This window comes from Balaenoptera borealis (assembly GCF_965194805.1).
Source record: "Balaenoptera borealis genome assembly, contig: HAP1_SCAFFOLD_901, whole genome shotgun sequence".
Classification (NCBI taxonomy): Eukaryota; Metazoa; Chordata; class Mammalia; order Artiodactyla; family Balaenopteridae; genus Balaenoptera; species Balaenoptera borealis.
The window spans coordinates 255,477-281,196 of record NW_028123303.1 but is presented as its reverse complement, the minus strand read 5'-3'; the positions used below and the strand labels follow the sequence as shown (position 1 = coordinate 281,196).

General features: G+C 44.6%; 1 protein-coding gene and 1 pseudogene across 12 annotated transcripts; one reads left to right on the top strand and one right to left on the bottom strand.

Annotated features, from left to right (window-relative positions):
• On the top strand, window positions 1-25,720 carry LOC309621694 (uncharacterized protein). 11 transcript variants are annotated; one of them, XM_082409067.1, is made up of 7 exons: window positions 1-1,165; window positions 8,063-8,160; window positions 10,957-11,017; window positions 12,147-12,488; window positions 16,977-17,150; window positions 17,308-17,354; window positions 18,064-25,720. In XM_082409067.1, coding segments are annotated over exons 1-3 (873 nt in total). In that variant the 5' UTR covers window positions 1-391; the 3' UTR covers window positions 10,958-11,017; window positions 12,147-12,488; window positions 16,977-17,150; window positions 17,308-17,354; window positions 18,064-25,720. The 11 variants fall into 11 exon arrangements, 8 of the variants coding, with proteins under 8 accessions (XP_082265193.1, XP_082265194.1, XP_082265192.1 ...); XM_082409068.1 differs by lacking the exon at window positions 12,147-12,488 and adding an exon at window positions 11,602-11,747; XM_082409066.1 differs by lacking the exon at window positions 12,147-12,488 and having other exon boundaries at window positions 10,961-11,017.
• LOC309621695 (RING finger protein 11-like) lies at window positions 12,567-15,805 on the bottom strand (annotated as a pseudogene). The gene is made up of 2 exons: window positions 14,170-15,805; window positions 12,567-13,955 (listed from the first exon to the last, which is right to left on the bottom strand). The product of its transcript is annotated as an RING finger protein 11-like (transcript).

Genomic DNA, 25,720 nt, shown 5'->3' with positions numbered 1-25,720 from the left:
TGCCCTGTAAATTGTGGTAGTGGTACCAGGAATAAAAAATTAAGGAATTTTAAACTTTTCAATATTTGTGTAGTTCAGTTTTTCTACATTTTAGTACAGAAACTTTAACAAAATGCAGTTTTGAAGGTGTTTCCTTGTGAGTTAACAAGTAAAGAAGATCATTGTTCATTAATATTTTGTATGAATTTTGCTAAAGTTAACTGTAAAGAAACACCTGCTGACTTGCAGTTTAAGGGGATCTATTCTCCCCATTTCCAAACCATGAAATGAATGGGCTCTGACATGTGGAGAGAATAGATATTTGTATGTTTGCAATGTGTGTTTTAGATAATAGAATTGGGTATTTAAATTAGCATATTTGTGAATTTAATAGCTTTAAGATTTACTTCAAATGAAAAATCTCAGAATTCAAAAAAAAAAAAACAAAAGAACAGAGCTGGGAGCTCGATTGGCGCTCCCTGCGGGGGAGGAGCGCCGCCGCCGTCGCCGCCGCCGCGAGCTGGGAGCTCGATTGGCGCTCCCTGCGGGGGAGGAGCGCCGCCGTCGCCGCCGCGAGCCGGGAGCTCGATTGTCACTGCCTGCGGGGGAGGAGCGCCGCCGCCGCGAGCTGGGAGCTCGCTTGGCACTGCCTGCGGGGGAGGAGCGCCGCCGCCGCCGCCGCGAGCTGGATTGGCGCTGCCTGCGGGGGAGGAGCGCCGCCGCCGCCGCCGCCGCGAGCTGGGAGCTCGATTGGCGCTGCCTGCGGGGGAGGAGCGCCGCCGCCGTCGCCGCCGCGAGCTGGGAGCTCGATTGGCGCTGCCTGCGGGGGAGGAGCGCCGCCGCCGTCGCCGCCGCGAGCTGGGAGCTCGATTGGCGCTGCCTGCGTGGGAGGAGCGCCGCCGCCGTCGCCGCCGCGAGCTGGGAGCTCGATTGGCGCTGCCTGCGTGGGAGGAGCGCCGCCGCCGCCGCCGCCGCCGCCGCCGTCGCAGTCGTCGTGAGTGAAGAAGCGCCTCGGTCACGCCTGGTGAGGGCCCTCGCCGACGCCTGGGCTTACCTGCCGCCCGGCCAGCTCCGCTCGTTTCCCGTCCCCCGCGGCCCGGCGCGGGGCAGGCCTGCCAGGGCCATGGAGGACGAGGTGGTCCGCATTGCCAAGAAGATGGACAAGATGGTGCAGAAGAAAAACGCGGTGAGCGCGGCGGGCGGCGCGGGCCGGAGGGAGGCCGGGCGGCGGGCGGGGGCCAGTCGGCCTGAGGGGGCTCCCGGCCCGCGGTGAGCGCGGCGGGTGCTGCGAGACGGCGGCGAGGCCCGCGCTCTGGGGAGGGGTTCCTGGGGAGGGGGGAGCTTCGTGTCCCGCGGCCGCGTCCCGGGCAGGGGTTCTGGGGGGCGTCCTGTCCCGCAGCTGCGTCCCGGGCAGGGGTCTGGGGGGCGTCCTGTCCCGCAGCTGCGTCCCGGGCAGGGGTTCTGGGGGGCGTCCTGTCCCGCGGCCGCGTCCCGGGGAGGGGGTCCTGGGGGGGGTCCCGGGGAGGGCGTCCGGTCCCGCGGCCACCGGCGCTGGGATCCGCCCTGGGCGCCCGAGGCCCCTCGTGATTAGCGCAGCCCGGTAAACTCTATGGAGGCATCCTCCTCATTATTTTAAACGTGACGGTGGTAAAGCCTCGCTGGTTTAGCTGAAGAGTGCAGAGAGCCCTCCCTGTTTGAAAGAATTGGTTCTCTTTCCCGGGCTCATTGGCCAGCAGCGAGAAAACAACATCAAACAGAGGTTTGTGATCAGTTTTAGACATGAAACTGTTCAAGCAAAACGTGAATTTCCTGGATCTTATTTTTGAGGAAGGCTGAACATTCCCTTGACTGTCTCAACTCCCCTGCATGTTTGGTTAGCAATTAAAAAAGGTGAACTACGCCAGTGTACTTGGCAAGTTGCTAAACTTTTTGGAAAAAGTGGATCTTGTTAGGCCGTGGAGTGCGGGGAGCTGTGTTTAAGGCATTGCCGCCGACGAGGCTGTGCTGCCGGCTGGATTTGGACACATGTCGTTGCTGGTCCTCTCAGTGGTTTACAGTTGCTACCGGTGGCGTTTTCTGTTACTGATAACGTGTGCACGTGAACGTGGTCTCTTGCGGTTTGTATGAGGTGCTCCAGTTTCTGCATTTCTTTCCACCTGTGTGGGCCACTCTCAGTCCCTTGCTTCCGAGTCGTCTATATTTTCAGCTAAACTTCTGAAATTCTAAGTCCAACGAATGTGAAGGAGAGAAGGGCTGCTCTGATTTGCACAGCACTTTGGAGTTACAAAGCGTTTGTGCAGAATTCTTTGGGGACTCACGACAGCTGTGTTGCATTCATTTTACAGAATAAGAAACTGAGTCAGACCAAGCAGTTCACCTCCTTAAATGAAGTGTGCGTTGTGGATTAAGCCAGGACCCGAGTTTTCTGCTGGGCAGCATGCAGAAGTAGTGTTAAACACCGAATTCTTAAGACTTCAGACTTGGTGTGCGCCTCTTTTCCTTTAACAGGTGCATTGCCCGGCGTGTAATTTCATACCCTGTTCATCTGTCTTTGCAATTTTGGCTTTTTAAAGGATTTCCTGTTTGTTTTCTGTTGCAGACGTTGCCGGTGCCATTTATTTTTTCTGTTGATACAGGCCTTTCATTCCTCACTGCAAGTGATGAGTTCTGTATATTTGATTGGCTGAACGTTTCTGTTATTCTGTTTAAACTGGCAAGTTTTTTTTCTTTGCCTAGAGAACCCTAGACTCCCCTAGTAGAAGCTGGCTCCTAGGGAAAAAGGCCGTTTCTTGGGTAATTTTTTTCTCGAACTCAGGCTATAAAATGTGTACCTTTTAATCATCTAGTGCACTAGGTGTTTTTGTTTGTTTCCTTTCCTTGAAATAGACGTTTCCTAGAAATGAGGAATTCCTTAGTGAGCAAGTATGGAGAAGACCAGTTTGTATTTATCTGCAGTTCTCAAATTATAAACACATAATGCGTCAGCAGGAGAATGAGGATAAGCTCCACAGATGATCCTCAAGTCTCACTTTTCTTTTCAAATCTTATATTTCTAGTAGTACAGAACTTTACCAATATAAAAACTTGCCCCCCCCCCCAAAAAAAAAGAGCACAACTGCAGGAAAGAACAAAGAGCACTTAAAGTGTGTGTGTGTCTAATATATACATGTACATATACCCAGGTACATACACCTTTATATTTATATGTTATTTTGTAAATAAGTGACAATAATAATGTCTTGTGGAGATGTAGAACAGAAGTATACAACGAAAGCACAAACAGCAGGAGGGGCAAATGGAGTTAAACTGTTCAACCTCCATGGGATGGTTCCATGGAGGAGGCAGAGAGGGGGATGGGATCCTCGAAGAGCTGCTGAAGACCTTGCATTTTTTGCAGATCTCTTTAGAATGCTACTTGCATATTGTGCTCTCACTGAATGCACCTGGCTGAGCTATGGCACATTAGCACGGTAAACATTTGTCAGATTTGCCCTAGTCAGAAAATTTTCTATACCTGCCATCCTGCTTGGCACTTAAAAAAAAATTTTTTTTTTTTAAGCTCTCTATGATATAGGGATGATGGGTGAAGAAGGTAGGCTGCAGGGTAATATGTAGTATGTATGATCCCATTTTGATACAGTAAACAGAAAGTATTAAATGCATGCCTGTTTGTATGAGCAGTGAGTTTGCATGGTTATCTCAAGAGGGAGGGAATGGGACGGGTAGAGAAAGAGACTGACCACAGACTATTGTTTTACTTGTTACAAGAGGCATGTGTTGCCTTCATTTCTGATTAAACTTTTTGTTTACAGATTATTGTAGGTTTACATGCAGTTGTAAGAAATAATAGTGCGATAGCTCCTGTGTGTCCTTTACCCAGTTTTCCCCAATGGTAACATCTTACAGAATCATAGTATACTGTCACAACCTGGGTATTGCCATTGACACAGTCAAGATAGAGAACATTTCCATCCCACAGGATCTCTCCTGATGCCATTTTATAGCCACTGCTGCTCCCCCACTCCCCACCAAATCATAATGATCTGATAGTGCAGTGGATAAAGTTGCAATAAAGTTTTTGTGCAGATGATCAAGGGAAAATACCCCCTGGGGAAGATGGCCCGTCTCCCACTCCCCCGGCCCTATCTGTCCCTGGCAACCTGTCATTTCAAGAATGTTATGTGGGACTTCCCTGGTGGCGCAGCGGTTAAGAATCTGCCTGCCATTGCAGGGGACATGGGTTTGATCCCTTGTCCGGGAAGACCCCACATGCCGCGGAGCAACTAAGCCCATGCGCCACAACGACTGAGCCTGCGCTTTAGAGCCCGGGAGCCACAACTACTGAGCCCACGTGCCACAACTACTGAAGCCCGCGTGCCTAGAGCCCGTGCTCTGCAACAAGAGAAGCCACCGCAGCGAGAAGCCCGCACACTGCAACAAAGAGTAGCCCCCGCTCGCCGCAACTAGAGAAAGCCCACACGCAGCAACGAAGACCCAACGCAGCCAAAAATAAAATAAATTAACTAATTAATTAAAAAAAAAGAATGTTATGTGAATAAAATCATATAGTGTGTAACCTTTTTTTTAAGTAAAAAAAATTTTTTTTTGGCTGCGCTGCCGGTTGTGCGATCTTAGTTCCCCGACCAAGGATTGAACCCAGCCCAGGTAGTGAAAGTGCTGAGTGCTAAACACTGGACCGCCAGGGAATTCCCAGTATGCAACCTTTTGGATTGGCCTTTTTCAATCAGTGTAATTCCCTGGAGAGTCATCCAAATTGCATGAATCAACAGTGCTCCTTTTTTTAAAAAAAAATATTTATTTATTTATTTGGCTGTGCGGGTCTTTAGTTGCAGCATGCGGGATCTAGTTCCCTGACCAGGGATGGAACCTGGGCCCCCTGCATTGAGAGTGCAGAGTCTTAACCGCTGGAACACCAGAGAGGTCCCAGTGCCGCTTTCTTTTTAATTGCTGAGTAGTATTCCATGGTTTGGCTGTACTTCAGTTTGTTTAATCACTTGCCCATTGAAGAACATCTGAGTTTTTTTCCCATTTCCTGACTATTACTGATAGAGATGCTGTGGACATTTGTGTACCTTTTTTTGTGCGAACATGCGTTCTCTGGGATAAATGCCGTAGGGTATGTGTTGCTTTTTTTGTTTTTTTTTCGGCTACGCTGTGCCACATGTGGGATCTTGGTTCCCCAATCAGGGATCGAGCCCGTGCCCCCTGCATTGGGAGCTTGGAGTCTTAACCACTGGACTGCCAGGGAAATTCCTGTATTGCTCCCCCCGCCCCACTTGATTGATTGATTGGTTGATTGGCTGTATTGGGTCTTAGTTGCGGCACGCGGGACCTTCGTTAAGGCATGTGGGATCTTTATTGTCGTTGCGGCGCACGGGCTCTTCGTTGCAGCATGAGAGCTTCTCTCTAGTTGTGGCGTGCGGGTTTTCTCTCTCTAGTTGTGGCACGTGGGCTCTGTAGTTGTGGCGTGCAGGCTCCAGAGCGCGTGGGCTCTGTAGTTTGCTGCACGTGGGCTACCTCATTGAGGTGTGCGAGCTCAGTAGTTTGGTGCGAGGGCTTAGTTGCCCCGCGGCATGTGGGATCTTAGTTCCCCGACCGGGAATCGAACCCGCGTCCCCTGCATTGCAGGACGGATTCTTTACCACTGAACCACCAGGGAAGTCCCTGTATTGCTTTTTTAAATTCAAAAAAAAAAAAAAGGAAAAGCAATTAGAGGTGAAACAACTAATTATATGATGGCCTTTCAAAGTACATATTCAAACCCTACATTCTTGGTGTACATAAGTTATTTATGTTGATTTGTGGTGTTTAGCTCTAGCAACAAGGCAATAATAATAACGCTGTAGTTTTCCTTGTTTCTTTCAACTGATGATCTGTGTATTTATTACAAATATTAATTAACACTCACAAGCTACCAGGAGGCAAGTAATGGTTAGCGCTGGTGTGGTTAACTCCTTTATAGATAGGGAGGTTGAGGCATGGGTATTGTGGAATTTGCCATGTTGAGGCATGGGTATTGTGGAATTTGCCTAAGGTTATAGCACTGTGTTCTGACTCAGATTCATTCAGATTTATTCCTTCCCTTTCTGTCTCCTGAATTAACGCTTTGTAATTTTGACCTAGGTGTGAGGACACGAAAAGGGTTTTTTTCTGTATCTGAGGTTTAGTGCTTGTTTTATAGAAGCAATATAGTATAGTGGTTAGAGTAGGCACTTTAGCATCTGATTTTTGTTTTTTTCTTAAGTCTTTAATGAATTTGTTACAATATTGCTTCTGTTTTATGTTTTGCACATGCCGGAAAGGTAATAGGCCTTGGCCCCTGGGCCTGGGCTTCGTCTCTTGTGCTGTCTCCTGTCCCTGTTGCCCCCGCGCGCTGGCCCGTCTGCGCTGTGCCAGGGGGTATTGGTCGTCTCGCGGCTCAGTTCACAGTAGCTGAAAGGGACTGTGTGTGATGTTCTCATTTCTGCCCATCGTTTTCAAAGGGAGGCTCTGGCCATTGCTCCTCGGGTAAAATGCAGAGGGAGTGCTTTTTAAGATGGGACTGTCAGTGTTGGGGACACTCCTTAATTACCAAAACGGAATCCCCTTCAGTTCCTCCAGCTGTGTTGTTTTGGCACAGAAGATGTGAGTAATAGGAACTGGAGCTAAGTTGGAGTGAAAAAACGCACCGGTCCCGCCGAATTTTCCATCGAAACAGTTGATTTGTGTTGTCTCTAGGAATTCTAAAGGGCGTACCGTTGCTTCCTAACCGGAGTCATTTGAGAGATCTACCTCTGTACGTTCAAATGATTAATTTTGAGACTTTGCTCATGTGTGCAGTAAACCCTTTAATTCCCTAAGACCTTCCTTTCCTCCATCTCCTACCCCATTAAGCCCGCTTCAGTTTATCTCCTGAATTTCTTTGGAATCTGTCAGCTCTCCCTCAACACCCTAATACTGAACTTGCCTGTGTGTTGCGATTAGGTCCTAACTAGTGTCCATATATCTTGTTTCCTTCCAATCCATTCTTCACACAAAAAACCTTCAAGGCAAGTTGGAACATTGCTCATAAACATCGCTCACAAACATTGTTTTGAGAATAGAAAACACAGTGTTGGCCTTTAAGACTCTGCGTGGTCTAGAATCCTCTCTGCTTCTCTAGCCCCATCTTGTGCCACTTGTGCCCTCACTTTCTATGCTTCAGATACACTGAATTAACCTTAGTTCTCACTCATCTGACAGAAGTCAGTTCAGATATTATTTTTCACTGTGATCCCTAGCATTAAGCAAGTTGATTATCAGGTTTTGTATGAGGACTAAAACTAAACTGGGAAGTGGAAGAATTGAGTTTCAACTGTTTCAGTCAACACGCATGTATTAATGATACCTAAGTATTGAACACCGGGCTAGGTTTCATGAGGGATACAGAAGTTTTGGCCATCTCTGGTTTTGGATATCCCTTATTTGTTGAGACCTTTGCGTTGTTTGGTTGCCTTTTGTCTGTTTTCCAGATGGGAAAACAGGAACAAGGGAAGTATAGGTTATTACTAGGTGGGGTTGAACAAGTGGAGCAGCAAACTGCAAAGCAGAAAGAAGAGGGACGTACTATAGAGGGATATGACTTCCATTCTCAAGGCGCCTGCATCCTGTGCAGGGAGACAGCCTAACATAAAATGTGCCTAACAACAAATATATTGACTTCTTACTAAAAATCTCCAGTTCATAGAACCGAGGGGTTTGTACCTTCTCCTTTAAAAGTGATAGTCCTGGGACTTCCCCGGTGGTCCCGTGGTGAAGACTCTGCGCTTCCAATGCAGCAGGCGTGGGTTCAATCCCTGGTTGGGGAGCTAAGATCCCACATGCTGCGCAGCCAAAGAAATTTTTTTCGAACGTTATACTCCTGTATTATTGGCTTTAGTGGTTTAGATTTTGTTTTACTGTTAAGAAGATTTCAGTTTATTTACCGGGAACAAACAACACATAATGTAAAAATAGTTTCCCAGAAACGATTTCCATCATTCTCTTCTTCCCTTTCTCCCGCAGACTGGTGTTTCACCTTGACAAGTTCTCTGTCATTCCATAGGAAAGCTGTCTGGCTTGGAGGTGGCAATCCCAGGGAATTTTTCATCAGCGGGGAAGTCTCCATCACTACAGAGGAATCAAGGGAGAAGTCAGTCCCTGGTAAGTGAGATGCTCCCCCTAAACACCAACACAGCAGTCGTGTACCTTTCAAGGGGTTCAGGGGCAAGATGGGCAAAGGCATTTCTACTAACTCTTCTTAAGGATCACGGACAGTGCCCTATGCTACGAGGTAAGCGGTGACTGTTGCAGTTCTTACTGGTGATCCTTTCCTGTCACTGATTCTCGGCTTTCTTTGTATTTCATAGGACTGTTGTAAGTCCAATACAAAATGAGTCTTATTTTTAAAAACCTGAAATGTTTTACAGAGCCTAGCATTCTCATATAGGGTCCTTTCCATTCTCCCCACTTTCCCGAGAGGCCAAGAACACTTCACACCATGAACTAGGAGAGGGGGTAGAGCCCTTTCTGATGAAATACATCAACAAAGACAGAGCCTTAGCCTGCTTGCTCTCTGGACAGGATCTCGGACCACAAGGTCTTCAATCCTGGTATAAATGAAGGAAGTGAGGACAGTTCAACTGGCACTCTCATAACAAGAGTTCTGAAAAACCTTCCAAAGAGACTATAGCAGTAGATGAGGGAAGGGAGTGCTACAGTGTGGCAGTACAGGGGGAATGATCGGCTACAGCAGTGAAAAGTGTGGTACCTATTGGTGTGCTCTCGGGGTTCTTGTACATGTAGCATAGATGACCTTTACGGTGTCCCTCCCACCTTCCCACCTGCATTAGGTGTTCCTTTTTTTTTTTTTTTTTAATTTATGTTTATTTATTTATTGTTTGAACTTATTTATTCTACGTATTTATTTTTTTGGCCGCACTGGGTCTTCATTGCTGTGCACGGGCTTTCTCTAGTTGGCGGCTAGCGGGGGCTACTCTTGGTTGCGGTGTGCGGGCATCTCATCGCGGTGGCTTCTCTTGTTGCGGAGCATGGGCTGTAGGCGCGTGGGCTTCGGTAGTTGCGGCTCACGGGCTCTAGGATGCAGGGTCAGTCGTTGTGGCACATGGGCTTAGTTGCTCCACGGCATGTGGGATCTTCCCAGACCAGGGCTCGAACCCGTGTCCCCCGCATTGCATTGCCAGGCGGATTCTTAACCACGGCGCCACCAGGGAAGCCCTAGGTGTTCTCATATAGAGTCTAAAAACAGAGGGCACTGAGCGAAGGTAGTGGTTATTAAAGGCTCAGGATCTAAATTCTACCTGTCTCTACAGCCCTTCCCAGCTGTCGATTTGACCCCATTTTTGAATGCCGACCTCATTCTTCAACTTTCTCTGCCGTTTGTGTACTCACCTTGAAAACTTGTTTCTGTGATGCATTGAGCAGACACAGGGTGGCAGATTGCAGAGGTGGAAGCTGGTGGTCGGATATTTGTGGGCTGAATCTCCTTCAGTCCCATTCCCATTTCTGGTTGCCCAGAGGCCCTACTTCCTGTGTATGACGCAGAGCCGTAGGATTGCGGGCAGGAGCCAAGTTCTCCATACAGTAAAGACCCCAGTGTGCCTTGGTTATAGTAATATACCTGGCTTCCTTCCTGGCAGGGAAGTGACAGGCGGCTCTGCCCCTGATTTGGAATCAGAGATGGTGTTCCCTGAGCAAGGCTGGCAGAAAGCGATGGATGTAGAGGGACCATGTTATTGGCGTCTGAAGTTTTATCATACTGGGCTGCCAGAGACATGGAGGAAGCCGCTGTGTGCCGGTCAGTGAGTGCCAGAGTAAAGTCTCCGAGTGAAGAAGAATTCTTTTCAGTGCTTCCTGTGATGTCCCACTCAAGAACACCTGGATAGGAAGCAGCTGAAGTGGAGATCTGGCTGTGGTCAGTAACTCCAGATAACATAGTCGTGCTAGAATGTTGGTAAAGGTAGGCACTACCCATGAGTGTCTGGAAAGAGGTACCAGTAGCCGATGCCGAACTGACGGCAGGAGCAGGCACTCTGGAGAAGTTGCAGACGCTTCGTGTTAGGGAAGTTGCATTGCTACAACAGATTTTTAAGCAACAGAGCAATCCAGCCAAGTTTATATTTTAGAGAGAGAACATCTTCCATGTGGAGGATCAGTTGAAATAGAAGAGATTGTTAGAATTGTAGGGCGGTAGTATTCCAGGCAGGAGATGACGAATGCCAGACACCACCTAGTCACAGACATAGCTTTTGCAGAGATCAGCTACATGTTGTTGTTTTTTATTTACTCTCTCATATAATTTTTTTTAAGTCCTGGACCACAAAATACTGTGGCATCGTTGGAAAAATCTGAGACTCGATTCTAGTCTTTTTTCTGTTTGCCTGCTCTGCAGCTTGGGCTTACGTTCTCAAGCCTTACTTTTTCATTGTGAAATAAGAACGGTGCTACTTAACCCGAGAACTCCCCAGGCACATAGACCCGTGGCGTGTGAGGAGCAGTGAAGGAGAGAAGGAATGGAAGTGCTTTGGGGACCCCAAGAGCCCTTCAGAAACCGTTTGTTCTTTTTAATATTGAGCATTAAAAGTGAAGGCATTCCATTTGTTTCACTCAAAAACAAATTCTGTTCTTCTGATAGCCTGTTTTTTTTTTCCACTCCCTTTTTCTATAGTCAGATCAGTTCCTGATGGGCATTCTCCAGTCCACACTATTGCATCTGATTGGAGGCTATGCAAAATTTCCCAGAGACAATGAATTTTGACTGTATAGTAGTTAATTCTTTATAGTACGTTCCTGCAAAAACACTCTTTTCTTCAGAGTTTTTCCTTTTCAGGATAGTGGTAGTGTTGTGGTAACTAATAAAGGCTACTCTTCAGAAAATTGTATAACTCGTTTTTAGTGTATCTACTTCGCTTACTTAATTCCATATTCCCTGTTTTCTAGACAGACTTCTTGGTGTCCACTGTACCCATGGTTTCAACAGGACTGGCTACCTCATGTGCAGGTGAGTTGCCAACCCCAAGAGGCAGAGCATGTTTAAATTGTTCTGTTTACAATAGTAATGTAAGCTAATGTAAGCTGAATGCAAAAAATGCAGTCAGAGAAGTGTATGAAGTGGAAGGCAATTTTGCCCCCTACTCAGATGTTACCACCAGTAATAATTTAGCACATATTTTTTCAGACGTAAAAAATGCAGATATAAGCATATACAATGGTCCCTTGGTATCTGCAGGGGGATTGGTTTTAGGACTCCCCATGGATCCGAAAATCCTCGGATGCTCAAGTCCCGTATGTAAAATGGTGTAGTACAGTCGGGCTTCCATATCTGCAGGTTATGGAACCGTTGGATATACAGAACTGACTGTACCTGTGATTTAATGGTATAGTGTTTTAGACATTCTGGTTTATAATTTAATATATGGAGGACATCTTCGTCTGACAATATTTGGAGACCTCATTCTTATTTATTTATTATTCTTTTTTTTCATCCTAATTTGCTTTATGTAGTTGGATATAAATAAATGAGCACAAACTTAAGCAAGATACATGTAACAATTTAATAGAACCTGATACTCTTAATTCTTTCAGTGTTTCTCCAACTCATCATGGGGCTCGTAAGAAAAGTAACCAACATGGATACTACTACAGTTGAATGTCAAATCTTTAAGTGCTTAGGACATACTAAATCCTTGTATAATGCACTTATGAGGAACCCTTCAAGAGACTTGTGTTTTGTATGTAGCAAAAAGTGTTAAGAGTCAAATATTCAACTCAGTATAAAATAATAAGAAACACTTCTGATTTGTTAGGTTGAGATTGCTTCTCCTTTTACTAATGAATGATTGTTTTAGCTGTAATATCACTGAGCTGAACAAATATGTCACCTTGGAGTACATAAGGAAAAATAAACACATGCTAAATGGGTAAAACATTACAACTACATCTTTACTAGACCATCTCTACTAACGCTTCAGAAGCTTAGAGATTTAGAGTGTTCTTATGTTAATTGCAAGAAAAATAGAAAGAGAGAAATTCCTTCTTTTTTGAGATCACAGCTGTGAAGTCGTGATTATACAAATTCTTCATTTGTGTGCAAAACATGAAACACATTTCTCTTAATTCTCCCTGCTTAGAATTGTCAGTCAACTAGCAGGACTTTCCTTCCAAGAAACAAGAGACTGAGATGTGTTTTATATAACTTCAATAACCTCAGCACTACAGTAAGAAGACATGCAGTATCCTTTTGCTGTGCTTCAAGACAACAGGGAAGGAGGTCACAGGAAAGAAGAAGTCAAAATGGTTACAACTGAGAAACTTTTCTCAGTGTAACCATGGTGCCACTTTCATTTTTACATAAGCATGGTGGCATAATTCAAGCTCAATACATCAGAATTCTTAATATTTAAAATTTACCTTGACTTTTAATTATCACCATGTTAACAACCAAAATAATTTGACGAAACTCATAAGAAAGGGTAATGTTAAACCCCACTTTACTAGAGTTAGTTTCTGGACACATTAGCTCATTTTTTTTATAGAAGAGGGACAGTGAATCTCAATTGGCTTACAAGCTAGGAGATCACTTTGAATTCTGCATTTCTTAACTGCAAACAGATATAGCACTTGTAACAGGTTATAACTGGTTTTCAGCTGGTTTTCAAGCACAGAGCCAGCCCCAACAGTAATAGTACACTATTGAAAAAGACCTAAGGCAATGAATTCCATTTCCAGTGGAAAGAAAGAATCGTATGGTCTTGGACAAACAATTCTGATGGTTTACTTAACAGTCACTTAGTAGTTCTTCCTTGCTCATAGAGCTTTATGACTTTTTTGAGGAGTGAAGCATTCAGCTTGAGTGGATAAATCCTTGTTAGGCTAAGACAATCATTATCATATCCCTCTTTGCCATGAATTGTCTTATGAATGGTCATATCAGTCTGTTTTGGCAAATGAGTAATTAAGGGAAGGCTGTTATTGTGCTTATGAGAATGATATTTTTCTCTGAGAAAAGATAAATAGGCATTAGGAAAATGACCATTTGGGCTCTTTTTCTGCTTCCTCCTTGTTTTGTGAGAATATGATATTTGGTTTTACAGCAGCCATCTTGTGACCCTGAGATGATCATATGCCAATAATGACAAATGGTAGATTAGAAAGAACCAGCAAAGACAGAAAACAGCAACATCAATAGTAACAACAATCACAGCAAAAGAACAATGGGACCTTAACTTGTGGAGTTCCTATAAAGTAAAAAATAAGTGCTCTATGTTTATTCTAAAACAAAAAAAGAACTATGCAAACCAGCTTAAAACTCCTTTTTTTGTGCCAGTGTTCTAAAATGTGGCTTTTCATAAAACCTTGACCCAAATGCCAGCAACTTCAGAAAAGAATTTGGGTAGGGGGAAGAAGAAAGTTATCTCACTTAGGAAAAACAACCACTATCTTTATCCTAATCTTTGGCACACAGTTGAAACATATATAGCTGCTGTAACACTTTACACAATTCCTATGTACTGGAGGAATAACAAGATCTAAATAACAATTATATTTTTCAACACTGGGTGAAGGCTTTACATAAAAATACCATCCTCCTTTTTCCCCCTAAATTTCTAAAATATCACGTGCTTTTCCCCAACATCTGCAGCCGTTCAGGAATTTTTAGGAAACTTTCATGCATGATCTTAATTCCTAATCCCTGGCTCTTTGGGCTCAACCACAAAAGATCAAAACCACCAAAAATGATGGTTCACTTGAAGTCAGGTGAGAGACACTGGCTCAGTTAGTCTCGTAGGACAAAAGCAGTGCTGCATCAACTGTCTCCATGCAGGAGGGGCACGTGAAGGATCTCATCAGCCAGTCATCTGTACAGCCCAGGTGATCTGCATACACAGCAGAAATCAAATTGGGTTCTCATAAACAAAGTGCATCATACAGATCACACACTCCCCGATCTTTTTTTTAAATATTTGTTTTATTTTATTTATTCATTTATTTGGTTGCGCCGGGTCTTAATTGCAGTCGGTGGGCTCCTTAGTTGTGGCATGCAAACTCTTAGTTGCGGCATGCATGTGGGATCTAGTTCCCTGACCGGGGAACGAACCCGGGCCCCCTGCGTTGGGAGTGTGGAGTCTTTAGCCGCTGCACCACCAGGGAAGTCCCCCGGATCCTTTTTTCTGATCCATTTCTTCCAGGGTCATAAACTCCTTCAGGCTGATGCTGTATGAGGCCTATTCTTTGAGCTATCCTAATTTGCTCCTCTCAGCTGAGGTGCTAGGCGAGTCTGACTAGGTGTTGGATGAGAGACCAAAACTGGAACTTGATCCAGATATGGCAGCAGCAGCTCCTGATCCAGCTCCGTCCCCTTGCCAAAGCTAGCCCAGTCGGATTGAGACTTGTGAGGCAGGGAGATGTCATCCGAAGTGGGGGACTTAAGGCAGTTCCCCATCTTCCGGGGCTTGAGTGTGTGATCTGTGTGCTGTTTTGACAGTCTCCCAACCTCATTCTTTTTTTTTTTTTTTTTTTTAATTAGTTTATTTATTTATTTATTTTTGAATTTAAAAAATTTATTTATTTTTTATACAGCAGGTTCTTATTAGTTATCTATTTTATACATATTAGTGTATATATGTCAATCCCAATCTCCCAATTCATCTCACCACCACCGACCCCCGCCCTGCCCCGCTTTCCCCCCTTGATGTCCATACGTTTGTTCTCTACATCTGTGTCTCTATTTCTGCCTTGCAAACCGGTTCTTCTGTACCACTTTTCTAGATTCCACATATATGCATTAATATATAATATTTGTTTTTCTCTTTCTGACTGACTTCACTCTGTATGACAGTCTCGAGGTCCATCCACGTCTCTACAAATGACCCAAGTTCGTTCTTTTTTATCACTGAGTAATATTCCATTGTATATGCGTACCACATCTTCTTTGTCCGTGCACCTGTCGATGGGCGTTTAGGTTGCTTCCGTGACCTAGCTATTGTGAATAGTGCTGCAGTGAACATTGGGGTGCATATGTCTTTTTGAATTATGGTTTTCTCTGGGTATATGCCCAGTAGTGGGATTACTGGGTCATATGGTAATTCTATTTTTAGTTTTTAAGGAACCTGCATACTGTTCTCCATAGTGGCTGTATCAGTTTACATTCCCACCAGCAGTGCAAGAGGGTTCCCTTTCCTCACATCCTCTCCAGCATTTGCTGTTTGTAGATTTTCTGATGATGCCCATTCTAAGCGGTGTGAGGTGATACCTCATTGTAGTTTTGATTTGCATTTCTTTAATAATTAGTGATGTTGAGCAGCTTTTCGTGTGCTTCTTGGCCATCTGTATGTCTTCTTTGGAGAAATGTCTATTTAGGTCTTCTGCCCATTTTTTGATTGGGTTGTTTGTGTTTTTAATAGTGAGCTGCATGACCTATTGATATATTTTGGAGATTAATCCTTTGTTGATCGGTTTATTTTTTTTTTTAAGGCTGCATTGTTCCTTTGCTTACTGATGAACATGTACAAGTCAGAAGTTTTTGATATTATAAAACATCAAAGTAATGAACATTCCTGTGTGAACATCTTTGAATATATATGCTTTGTCTCAGTTAACTTCACTCAGAATGGGACTTCTGCATCAAGGAGTTTATGCCCTTATGCTTTTTGTGGGTGTTGCTACACTGTACCAATGTATGGTTGTTCATGCAGGAAATACGTATTGAGCATCTGTTATGTTTAAGCACTGTGCTGGGTGCTAGCAAAAAGACTTGAGAAATTTTGTGAGTGAGGAGACTTGACCTGCCTGCCCTTTGTGAATTCCAGCAGTCCAGAGAGGGAATAGCTATTCAAGAATCACACTCTGCATGTAGAATTACAACTCTGACAGGTGCCAAGGAGAGGGACATGGTACCATGAGAGCATATTTTAGGGAGGATTTGATCTCATCATGGAGATTAGAGAAGGTTTAGGGATGTTTCAGCTGATATCTGAAGGATGAGTAGGTATTAACCAGATAGGGACGTTGGGGAGAGATTTCTGAGCATAAGGAATAGCAAAAGACCCTCTAAGAGGAAAGCATATGCTGTGTTGGAGGAACTGGCCAGGAAGGTGGGGCCGTTGGGGGAGCATGTCATTATAATGGAGCTGCAAGTGTGGGTAGGAGCTCGATCGTGCAGGCTTATGTTTAAGGTTTCAGACTTGAAGAGTAATAGAAAACCATTGAACTATTTTTGTTGAAGGTGAGTGTGTGGAACATACCCAATTGCATTTTCAACCTATCGTTTTGCTACCGAGTGGAGAATACACTGCAGGGAGAAAGAGTGGAAGCGAGGAAGCAAGTTAGGAGACTTGTGTAGAAATTGGGCATAATGGTGGCTTGGACCAGGGTATGGTGGTCATTTTGGTGGAAAGATGTGGACAGATTCTAGAGGTATGTAGGCAGTATCATTGTCAGCACTGGTGGTGGGTTGAGGATGAGGGTGAGGGAGAAATAGCTGTCAGTGATGGTGATTCCTAAGTTTCTGGCTCCTGTGGTTGGTTAGATAGGGTTTTTTAGATATGATGTTAATATTTGTCCTAATTTGTCTTTTGTTATTTGTTGGTTCTTGATGAATACTCTTGTCATATTAAGTCTCCTGTTTTTAGTGTACAAAGCATTTTGACCGAAACTGACCGTTGTATGTTATCAGATAACTTTTTAACATCTGCCAGTTTGGTCCTGTATTTTATTCTCTTTCATTTATTGATTAAATTGTTGTATTAATGTAAATAACTATATTAATAGATTTTCTAAAGTTGCGTTATCCTTGCATCCTTGGTCCTTGGAATAAAGCCTGTTTTTTTTTTTTTTTTTTTTTTTTTTGGCTGTGTTGGGTCTTTGTTTCTATGCGAGCGCTTTCCCTAGTTGCGGCAAGCGGGGGCCACTGTTCATCGCGGTGGGCGGGCCTCTCACTATCGCGGCCTCTCTTGTTGCAGAGCACGGGCTCCAGACGCGCAGGCTCAGTAGTTGTGGCTCACGGACCCAGTCGCTCCGGGGCATGTGCGATCTTCCCAGACCAGAGCTCGAATCCGTGTCCCGTGCATTGGCAGGCAGATTCTCAACACTGCGCCACCAGGGAAACTCCGGAATAAAGCCTTTTTGTAGTCATGGTATATATCATGCTTTAATAATTATTGATTAGATATGCTGATATTTTCTTAGGATTTTTCTATCTGTATTTGTAAAGCACAATTGGACCTTTTTTTGCAAAAACTTGATTTTCTTTCCTTTTTATTTACAAATGACTCGAATTTTGTTGTTTTGTAGATATTTGATTGATGTAGAAGGCATGTGGCCAGATGATGCAATTGAATGTAAGTATAAGGGTTGTCACTACTTTTCCCTTGTTATAAAATTTGAAGGGAGAAATGTAAGGGAATTTCTCAAATTTTGGAAAAATAGAAAAGTCTGTAATTCATTTGTTCTGACATACGATAACCTTTTACCAAAAGTTTATAAAGGGATGTATCTGGAAATAGCAAGATATAATAGCCTGAATAATTAGTCAGTGGATTTCAGCATTTTTTTTTCTTTTTTAAATTTATTTAATTAATTAATTTACTTTTGATATTATATCCACTGCCCCACCAAGGAAGTCCCTTTTTCTTCCTTCCTTCTTTCCTTCCTCCCTTCCTTCCTTCCTTCCTTTAAAGCTCCAAGTCATTTAAAATACATGACTTCTTACTAAAAATCTCCAGTTCATAGAACCAAGGGGTTTATAACTTCTCCTTTAAAAGTGATATTCCTGGGACTTCCCTGGTGGTCCCGTGGTGAAGACTCTGCGCTTCCAATGCAGCAGGCGTGGGTTCAACCCCTGGTTGGGGAGCTAAGATCCCACATGCTGCGCAGCCAAAGAACTTTTTTTCAAAAGTTATATTCCTGTATTATTGACTTTAGTGGTTTAGATTTTTTTTTTAATGTTTAGAAGATTTCAGTTTCTTTACCAGGAACAAACAAAACGTAATGTAAAACTAGTTTTGCAGAAACGATTTCCATCATTCTCTTCTTCCCTTTCTCCTGCAGACTGGTGTTTTATCTTTACAAGTTCTCCGTCATTCCATAAGAAAGCTGCTCGTCTTCTGGTTTCATAAGAGATGGTGAACAGTGGTAAAATATCCAGTTGACCGAAATTTCTAGAGTACACTTCAGGGAGCGAATGATGGGGTGGAATGTTGGGGCAGAGTGAGAGATACAGATTCTGGTGAGACTGAGAGTCATGCACAAAAATTACTGGGCTGTGGTGAAGGGAGAACAAAACTAAATCAGGTTCCTGCTGGTGGACAGGAAGCCAAGATGAAGAAGAATGGTGCGTAGCTGGGCAGTGTAATTAGGCCCCTAAGTGCTGTGTCTCCTGATAGTAATTATGAACAGAAACCAAATAATAGTTACTAATAACATGGAGGTGACCAATCCTTGAGAGCTGAGGCAGAGAGAAGGAAAGATGGCATTATGCCTTGTCTCTGGTGCCTTGAGTTTCCCAGGCTGGTTTGTGACCAATCTTGGGTGAAATCATAACTAAGTCATTTCTGCTAAGGTGATCAGCTTTCGTGGGGTCCTTTCTCTGCACTCTGTCCAATGGTAAAGCCCACTGGTTTATGCCTCCTGGAAAACAGTTATTCCAAAGCAGTATAAGTGAAGCATTGATGAAACAGCCATGAAGAACATGTTTCCACATGGCCTCGCACCACCTTTTCAAAGTGCTGTAAAACTTTTTTCATCCAAAAATCAGTAACAGAAAAGGATTGGGATCAAATCCCGTACAGAGGTAGTGTAAGAAAAAAGAGAATAAGGAGCAGAATAGCATGTCTTCAGACAATAAAATCAAGTTGGAAAAGACAGGTCCACAAAACAGATCAAAACTGTAACCTATTATTTCAAAGTGGGCTAAAAGATGTTAGGAAAAACAATGCGAAAGATGAAAGAACATGGATCGAGGAGGGAATGGGAAGTTATTGTTTAGTGGCTATAGAGTCTCTGTTTGGGATGGTGGAAAAGTTCTGGAAATGGTAAATGCTGATAAATGCCACCTATGGGTGTTTGGTTTTAGTTGATCTTCTTCCATGAAAGGGTTTGGAGAGATTCAGAAGCTATGCTGCTGCCTCCATCTTTCTGATGTCCTGCTCAATCTTTTGACATAATTATTTTGAATTTGCACAGTGGTGATGGTTGCACAGCATTGTGAATGTATTTAATGTCACTGAATTGTATACTTGAAAATGGTTGAAATAATAAATTTTGTTTTATGTATATTTTACCATAATAAAAAAAAGATGAAAGAACAGCATAAACCAGAATTAGGTAAGATGATAGAACTCAAGACAGAATTCAAAATAAAAGAAAAAAGTTTCAGAAATGAGGACTAAATTTAAAATAATACAAGAGTGGGGACTTCCCTGGTTGTCCAGTGGTTAAGAATCCACCTTGCAGTGCAGGGGATGCAGGTTCGGTCCCTGGTTGGGGAACTGAGATCCCACATGCTGCAGGGCAACTAAGCCCGCACGCCGCAACTACTGAGCCCACGTACTCTGGAGCCCACGTGCCACAACTGGAGAGCCCACGAGCCGCAAGGAAGAGCCCACGCACTGCAACAAAGAGCCCACGTGCTGCAACTAATACCTGACACCTCCAAAAATAAATAAGTTAATTAATTAAATAAATTAAATAAAATAATACGAGTGAATGAACATAATGGATAATGCCTTAAGAGAAACGAACAAGAAGAGGAAAAAATTTTTTTAAATCAAAAAGAAGATAAAAAGAATTTTAGAGAAATGGCAAACATAACAGATAGGTAAGAAAGAGTCAGGACAGCTCTGAAAAGAGAAATATAAATACGTATAAGGGGCTTTCCTGGTGGTGCAGTGGTTAAAAATCCTCCTGCCAATGCAGGGGATATGGGTTCGATCCCTGGCCCAGGAAGATCCCACATGCCATGGAGAAGCTAAGCCCGTGAGACACAACTACTGAGCCTGTGTGCCACAACTACTGAAGCCCACGCGCCTAGAGCCTGTGCTCGGCAACACGAGGAGCCACCGCAATGAGAAGCCCGCTTGCCGCAACTAGAGAAAGCCTGCGCACAGCAACAAAGACCCAAAGCAGCCAAAAATAAATAAATAAATACATTAAAATATATATATATATATACGTATAAGAATCTGTTATACCATAAAAGTGACATTTCAAATCAGTGGGACAGATTAGTCAATAAGTTGTGATACATAAATGTTGGGGTATAAATATTTCTCTGGAAGGATCCACAGCACGGCCAAAGCAGATGTCTCTGAGGAGGGAAATGTGTGGCTGGGGAACGTGGGGAAAAGGGTCACTTTTCATTGAATACCCTTGTGTACCTTTTCTAGTGTTCTGTCATGTGAATCTATTACCTCTGAAGTTTGCTTGAGTTCAAACCCCAGTTCCCCCAATTGCTAGCTCTTAATCTAGGGCAAACTCTTCACACTCTCCAAGCCTCTTAATCTGTGAAGTAAGGTCAGTAACTCAGCCTGGTGCTGCCTGGCACAGAATAAACTCTCAAAAAATGGACATTATTCAATACTATGACATAGTATGAGTGTGTTTCATGTTTGGTAATTGCAATCATTGTTGCTTTTGTTGTGGTAAAAAAAAAAAAAAAAAAAAGGACATTATTAGTGAAAAAAACCCAAATGCCCATCAGTGGATGAATGGATTTTTTAAATGTGGTGGATATGTGAAATATTATACAGCCATAAAAAGGAATGAAGTACTAACACATGCTACAACATGGACGAACTTGAAAACATTATGCTAAGTGAAAGAAGCCAGAGACAGCGGTCACATTTGTATTATTTCATGAAATGTCCAGAAAAGGCAAAACCATAGCAACAGAAAGCAAATTAATGGTTGCCAGGGCTGAAGGAAGAGGGGATGAAGAGTGCCTGCTGATGCTTAAGGGGGCTTCTTTTTGGGGTGATGAAAACGTGATGGGTTAGATGCCGGTGATGGTTGCATAGGCTTGTGGATGTACTAAATGACACTGAATTTGCAGTTTCAGAAGGTGAGTTTTATGGCATGTGAATGACATCTCAAAAAAATAATTTTGAAAATGAAAATTGCCCATTTTCCCATAGTCACTATCCACTGTCTCCATCTCTCCCTTCTCCCCACTGCATTCCTTTTCACGCCCAGCCCTGCCGCTCTCTCCCATCGTCACTCCCTCGAGCTGCCCCACGAGGCCTCCCAGGGAGCCTCTGAACCCCTGGGCGCCTGCGTCCTGTGGCTGTTGGAGCTGCTGCCCAGTGCGCGTGCCCCCACCACTCTCACCCGTGAGAGTGGACGCTTCCGTCGGATTTTTTCTCATGCGTTTCAGTAGATGGTGATGTTTACAAAAGGCGGCACGTGCCCTGCTCAATGGAGGAAGCCCCTCAAGTTAATATTTAGGCGCGTGCAGAAGTTTGATCTCGTCCACCAGTAACCTCAGGATGCTGTGCTCTGAAAGCCAGGTTGGCCGCCTACGGGCATCTGCAAATACAGAGGACTTCAGAGGCATTTGGGCCTCAAATTGAGTCCTTGTACCTCCACATGGGATGTGACCTCAGCCCTTTGCTGCACCTCTGTAAGTGAAGTGGCACAGGAATACCGGCCTTGCCTGTCTTTGCCAAGGTTAACTGAAGAGCGCATTCGCTCCCCTCGTGCTTAGGTGTTGAGTACATCGTGATTTACATACCAGGCCCTATTCGTGGGCCTCCTGATGCAGCAGTTCCCTTGGCTCTGCCCCTGTCGTCAGCTGCCCCTAGGATAACTCTGAGCCCTAGCCACTTCTCTGGTAGATTTCCCTATTCCCCCACTACAGTCACACCTGAATAAGGCAACTCAGACCTTTCAGAGATGTGTCCTGAACCTCTTGTTTTCTGAAATACCTATCTGGTGGTTGTGAGACTTAAGGCCAGCGTCCCCGAGAGACTTTTTCTATTTCTCCTAGTAAACCTAGACTCATCTTCTGTCACCTTCAACTCTACTCCAATTGTGTTCTTTCAACCCAGACCTCTGACCCTGCTTTTTACTTCTGCCATTTCATCCTCACTCCTGCTTCCTTTCCTAAATCCATACGTCTCTTTTGGCCTTCCTAGCCCTGGGCCAAGTTCCTTCCTCTTTGCTCAGTTTTTACCCCTTTCCTTCATTCTCCCATCCAACTTTCAGTCCTTCCTTTCTCACGCCCCAGTTAGCAGCATCTCAAAATTCTTAAGGTTTATTACTCATCTATTAATTGTATTCCATTTACTTATTCAGTTCTATACCTATCTTACCTATGTATGGAAGAACAGCTGGTAGCCAAGGTGGCACCAAGAATCCTAGCAGCTCTCACTTGACGTATCCGTAGTAGACAGCAATTTCCATTTCTTTTTCCCTCTCGGTGAAAAATTGCAGCTTCCCCGAAGAGGTGTATCTGGCAGCATTCTCACGTTGTTGAGCCCGCCTCTTCATGGCCTCTCGCTCTGGCCTCTGCTCTTGTTCGATGGGCTTTGACATGACTGGCTCAGGCACATTGGGTTCCCTCCATGGAACTCGTTGCTTGCTGAAGTCTTGGCATAGAAGTTGGGTTTGGAGCTTGGATGGGGACTGGCGCTTAGTCACAGCAGGGGGAACAGGCTTCCCGCTGGAGAGAAGCGCCAGATGAAGTTTTGTAGGGTGCAGGCCTAAGAGCAGCAGACTGAGGGGACACGAGGCTGGGTATGGTTGGTCCAAGCCGGTTGGGTTGGGTTGGTCACAGTTGGCTGAGCTGGTTTGGCGGGACCTGGCAGAGAGGCAGGAACTGGCTGGGATGAATTGACTGCAGCAGGTTGCGCTGAGTCAGTAGAACCAGGCTGGGCACGGTAAGCCCCAGCAGGCCGATGTGAGGCCAGAGACTGTGGCCTCTGAGGAGCGGGTCGAGCTTGAGGCTTGTCCCAGGCAGAAAAAGGCAGAGGTATCAACTTGACCTTCCCAGGAGGAGGCCGCTCATACTGGGATGAGGATAGACACTCTGTTTCAGCACTGCTGACTGGTTTCTGGGCTTCGACTTGAGTTTTCTCAGCACTCTTACCCTCATGTGGGGTATGCCGCCATGGCTGGATGGCTGGGGGTCTTTGGGGTTGCTTGAATTTCCCAAGACCCGACAGGAAGAGAGCCCAGTTTTCTTATCATACTTCTTCCCCAGCGCATGAAGAACCTTCACAGACTCCAGCATGCGCATGCCTAGGGAGGTTCGAGGCTTTTTAAAGCTCAGTTTGGTGTTTTTTTCGCTTCGTCTCGGGAATTGTTGGCTTCTCTTCTGCCTTGACTTTGTTCCCTGACTGCTTGTTCTCTTCAGCCTTGTTTCTCCCTCTGGTCCTTTTGGTCTTTTCCTGCCCGTGGCTCTTAGTTTTGCTGATCTTTCTGGATGCAGCTTTCTGAGGTTTGCCTTGAGAGTGCTTGGCCGTGTTCACAGGAGCCCTGTCACTGACTGCAGCGTGGCATATAACCACTTCTCCCCCTAACAGGCACTCTGGATTCTTTGGCTGGATTTTGGCTTTGGGAGCGCCACTGATAGGCTCAGAGGCTTTCTGTTTGTTCTTCCTGGGTTGATCAGAGGGAACCTTTATGACACTTGGCTTTTCCTGCACCTGATTCACCTTAAAGGCTCTGGCATCTTTGGCTTTGATCCCGTTGGGACCTTGGGATTGATCAAGATCTTTCAAAGAACTAAAGAGCTGGGGAAGGGGAATGTCCTCCGCCAGTGTAGTAATGTCTGCAAAACCACTGCTGGATTCGATCCCATTTTCGAGTGTCCCTAGGTCCTCACGACTCAGGCTGTTCTTTCCCAGATCAGCATTTTCAGAACCAGGCTGCTCCTCTTGGCTGAGGGGATCGGTGCAGGCCAGCGGCTGGTGAATATCAGGGATTCCTAAAGGGAGTAGTGGAGGATCTTGGTTTTCTTTTGGGATGTGTTAGGCATCCAGAATCTTTGAAAGCTTGGTTTTAATATCATCCACGTTCTTACTCTCTATTTGTCCCTGGCTTGGAGCTGGAGGCAGGGCCAGGAGACGCCTGGCACTCTGGACTGGAGCTGTCACTGAAATGTCCCCAAGTTCAGATGCTGGGTTACTCTCAAATATGTGACTGTTTCTGCTACTGCAGGACTTGGGGAGTTCTTGAGTTTGTGTCACACGAAATGTCTGGCTTGGAGGTTGCAATCCCAGGGAATTTTTCATCACCAGGGATGTCTCCGTCACTACAAAGGAATCAAGGTAAAAGTCCAGTCCCTGGTAAGTGAGATGCTCCCGCTAAACTCCAACACAGCAATCATGTACCGTTCAAGGTACATGATTGCTGTGTTGGTGTTTAGGGGCAGGATGGGCGAAGCATTTCTAGTAACTCTTCTTAAGGATCATGGACAATGCCCTGTGCTACGAGATAAGCGGTGACTGTTGTAGTTCTTACTGGTGATCATTTCATGTCACTGATTCTTGGCTTTCTTTGTATTTCATAGGATTGTTATAAGTCCAATACAAAATGAGTCTTATTTTTAAAAAAGTAAAGTGTTTTACAAAGCCTAGCATTCTCATGTAGAGTCTTTCCAATTCTCCCCACTTTCCTGAGAGGCTAAGAACACTTCACACCATGAACTAGGAGAGGGGGTAGAGCCCTTTCTGATGAAATACATCAACAAAGACAGAGTCTTAGCCTGCTTGCTCTCTGGACAGGATCTCGGACCACAAGGTCTTCAATCCTGGTATAAATGAAGGAAGTGAGGACAGTTCAACTGGCACTCTCATAACAAGAGTTCTGAAACACCTTCCAAAGAGACTGTAGCAGTAGATCAGGGAAGGGAATGCTACAGTGTGGTAGTACAGGGGGAATGATCGGCTACAGCAGTGAAAAATGTGGTACCTATTGGTGTGCTCTCGGGGTTCTTGTACATGTAGCATAGATGACCTTTACAGTGTCCCTCCCACCTTCCCACCTGCATTAGGTGTTGTTTTTTTTTTTTAATTTGTTTATTTATTTTTTGAACTTATTTATTTTATGTATTAATTTTTTTGGCTGCACTGGGTCTTCATTGCTGTGCACGGGCTTTCTCTAGTTGCGGCTAGCGGGGGCTACTCTTGGTTGCGGTGTGCGGGTTTCTCATTGCAGTGGCTTCTCTTGTTGCGGAGTATGGGCTCTAGGCGCATGGGCTTCAGTAGTTGTGGCTCCCGGGCTCTAGAATGCAGGCTCAGTAGCTGTGGCACATGCGCTTAGTCGCTCCACTGCATCTGGGATCTTCCCTGACCAGGCCTCGAACCCGTGTCCCCTGCCTTGGCAGGCGGATTCTTAACCACGGCGCCACCAGGGAAGCCCTAGGTGTTCTCATATAGAGTCTAAAAACAGAGAGCACTGAGCGAAGGTAGTGCTTATTAAAGGCTCAGGATCTAAATTCTACCTGTCTGTACACCACTTCCCAGCTGTAGATTTGACCCCATTTTTGAATGCTGACCTCATTCTTCAACTTTCTTGCTGTTTGTGGGGCTTGCACTTTGGCATTTTCTTAAAAGCTAAACATAAACTTACCATATGACCCAGCAATTCCAGTCCTGCGTATATATGCAAAAGAAATGAAAACCTATGTCCACAGAAAAACTTTTACAAAAATGTTCATAGCAGCATGATTCACGTTATCCGGAAAAAAAAAAAAAAAATGAAACAA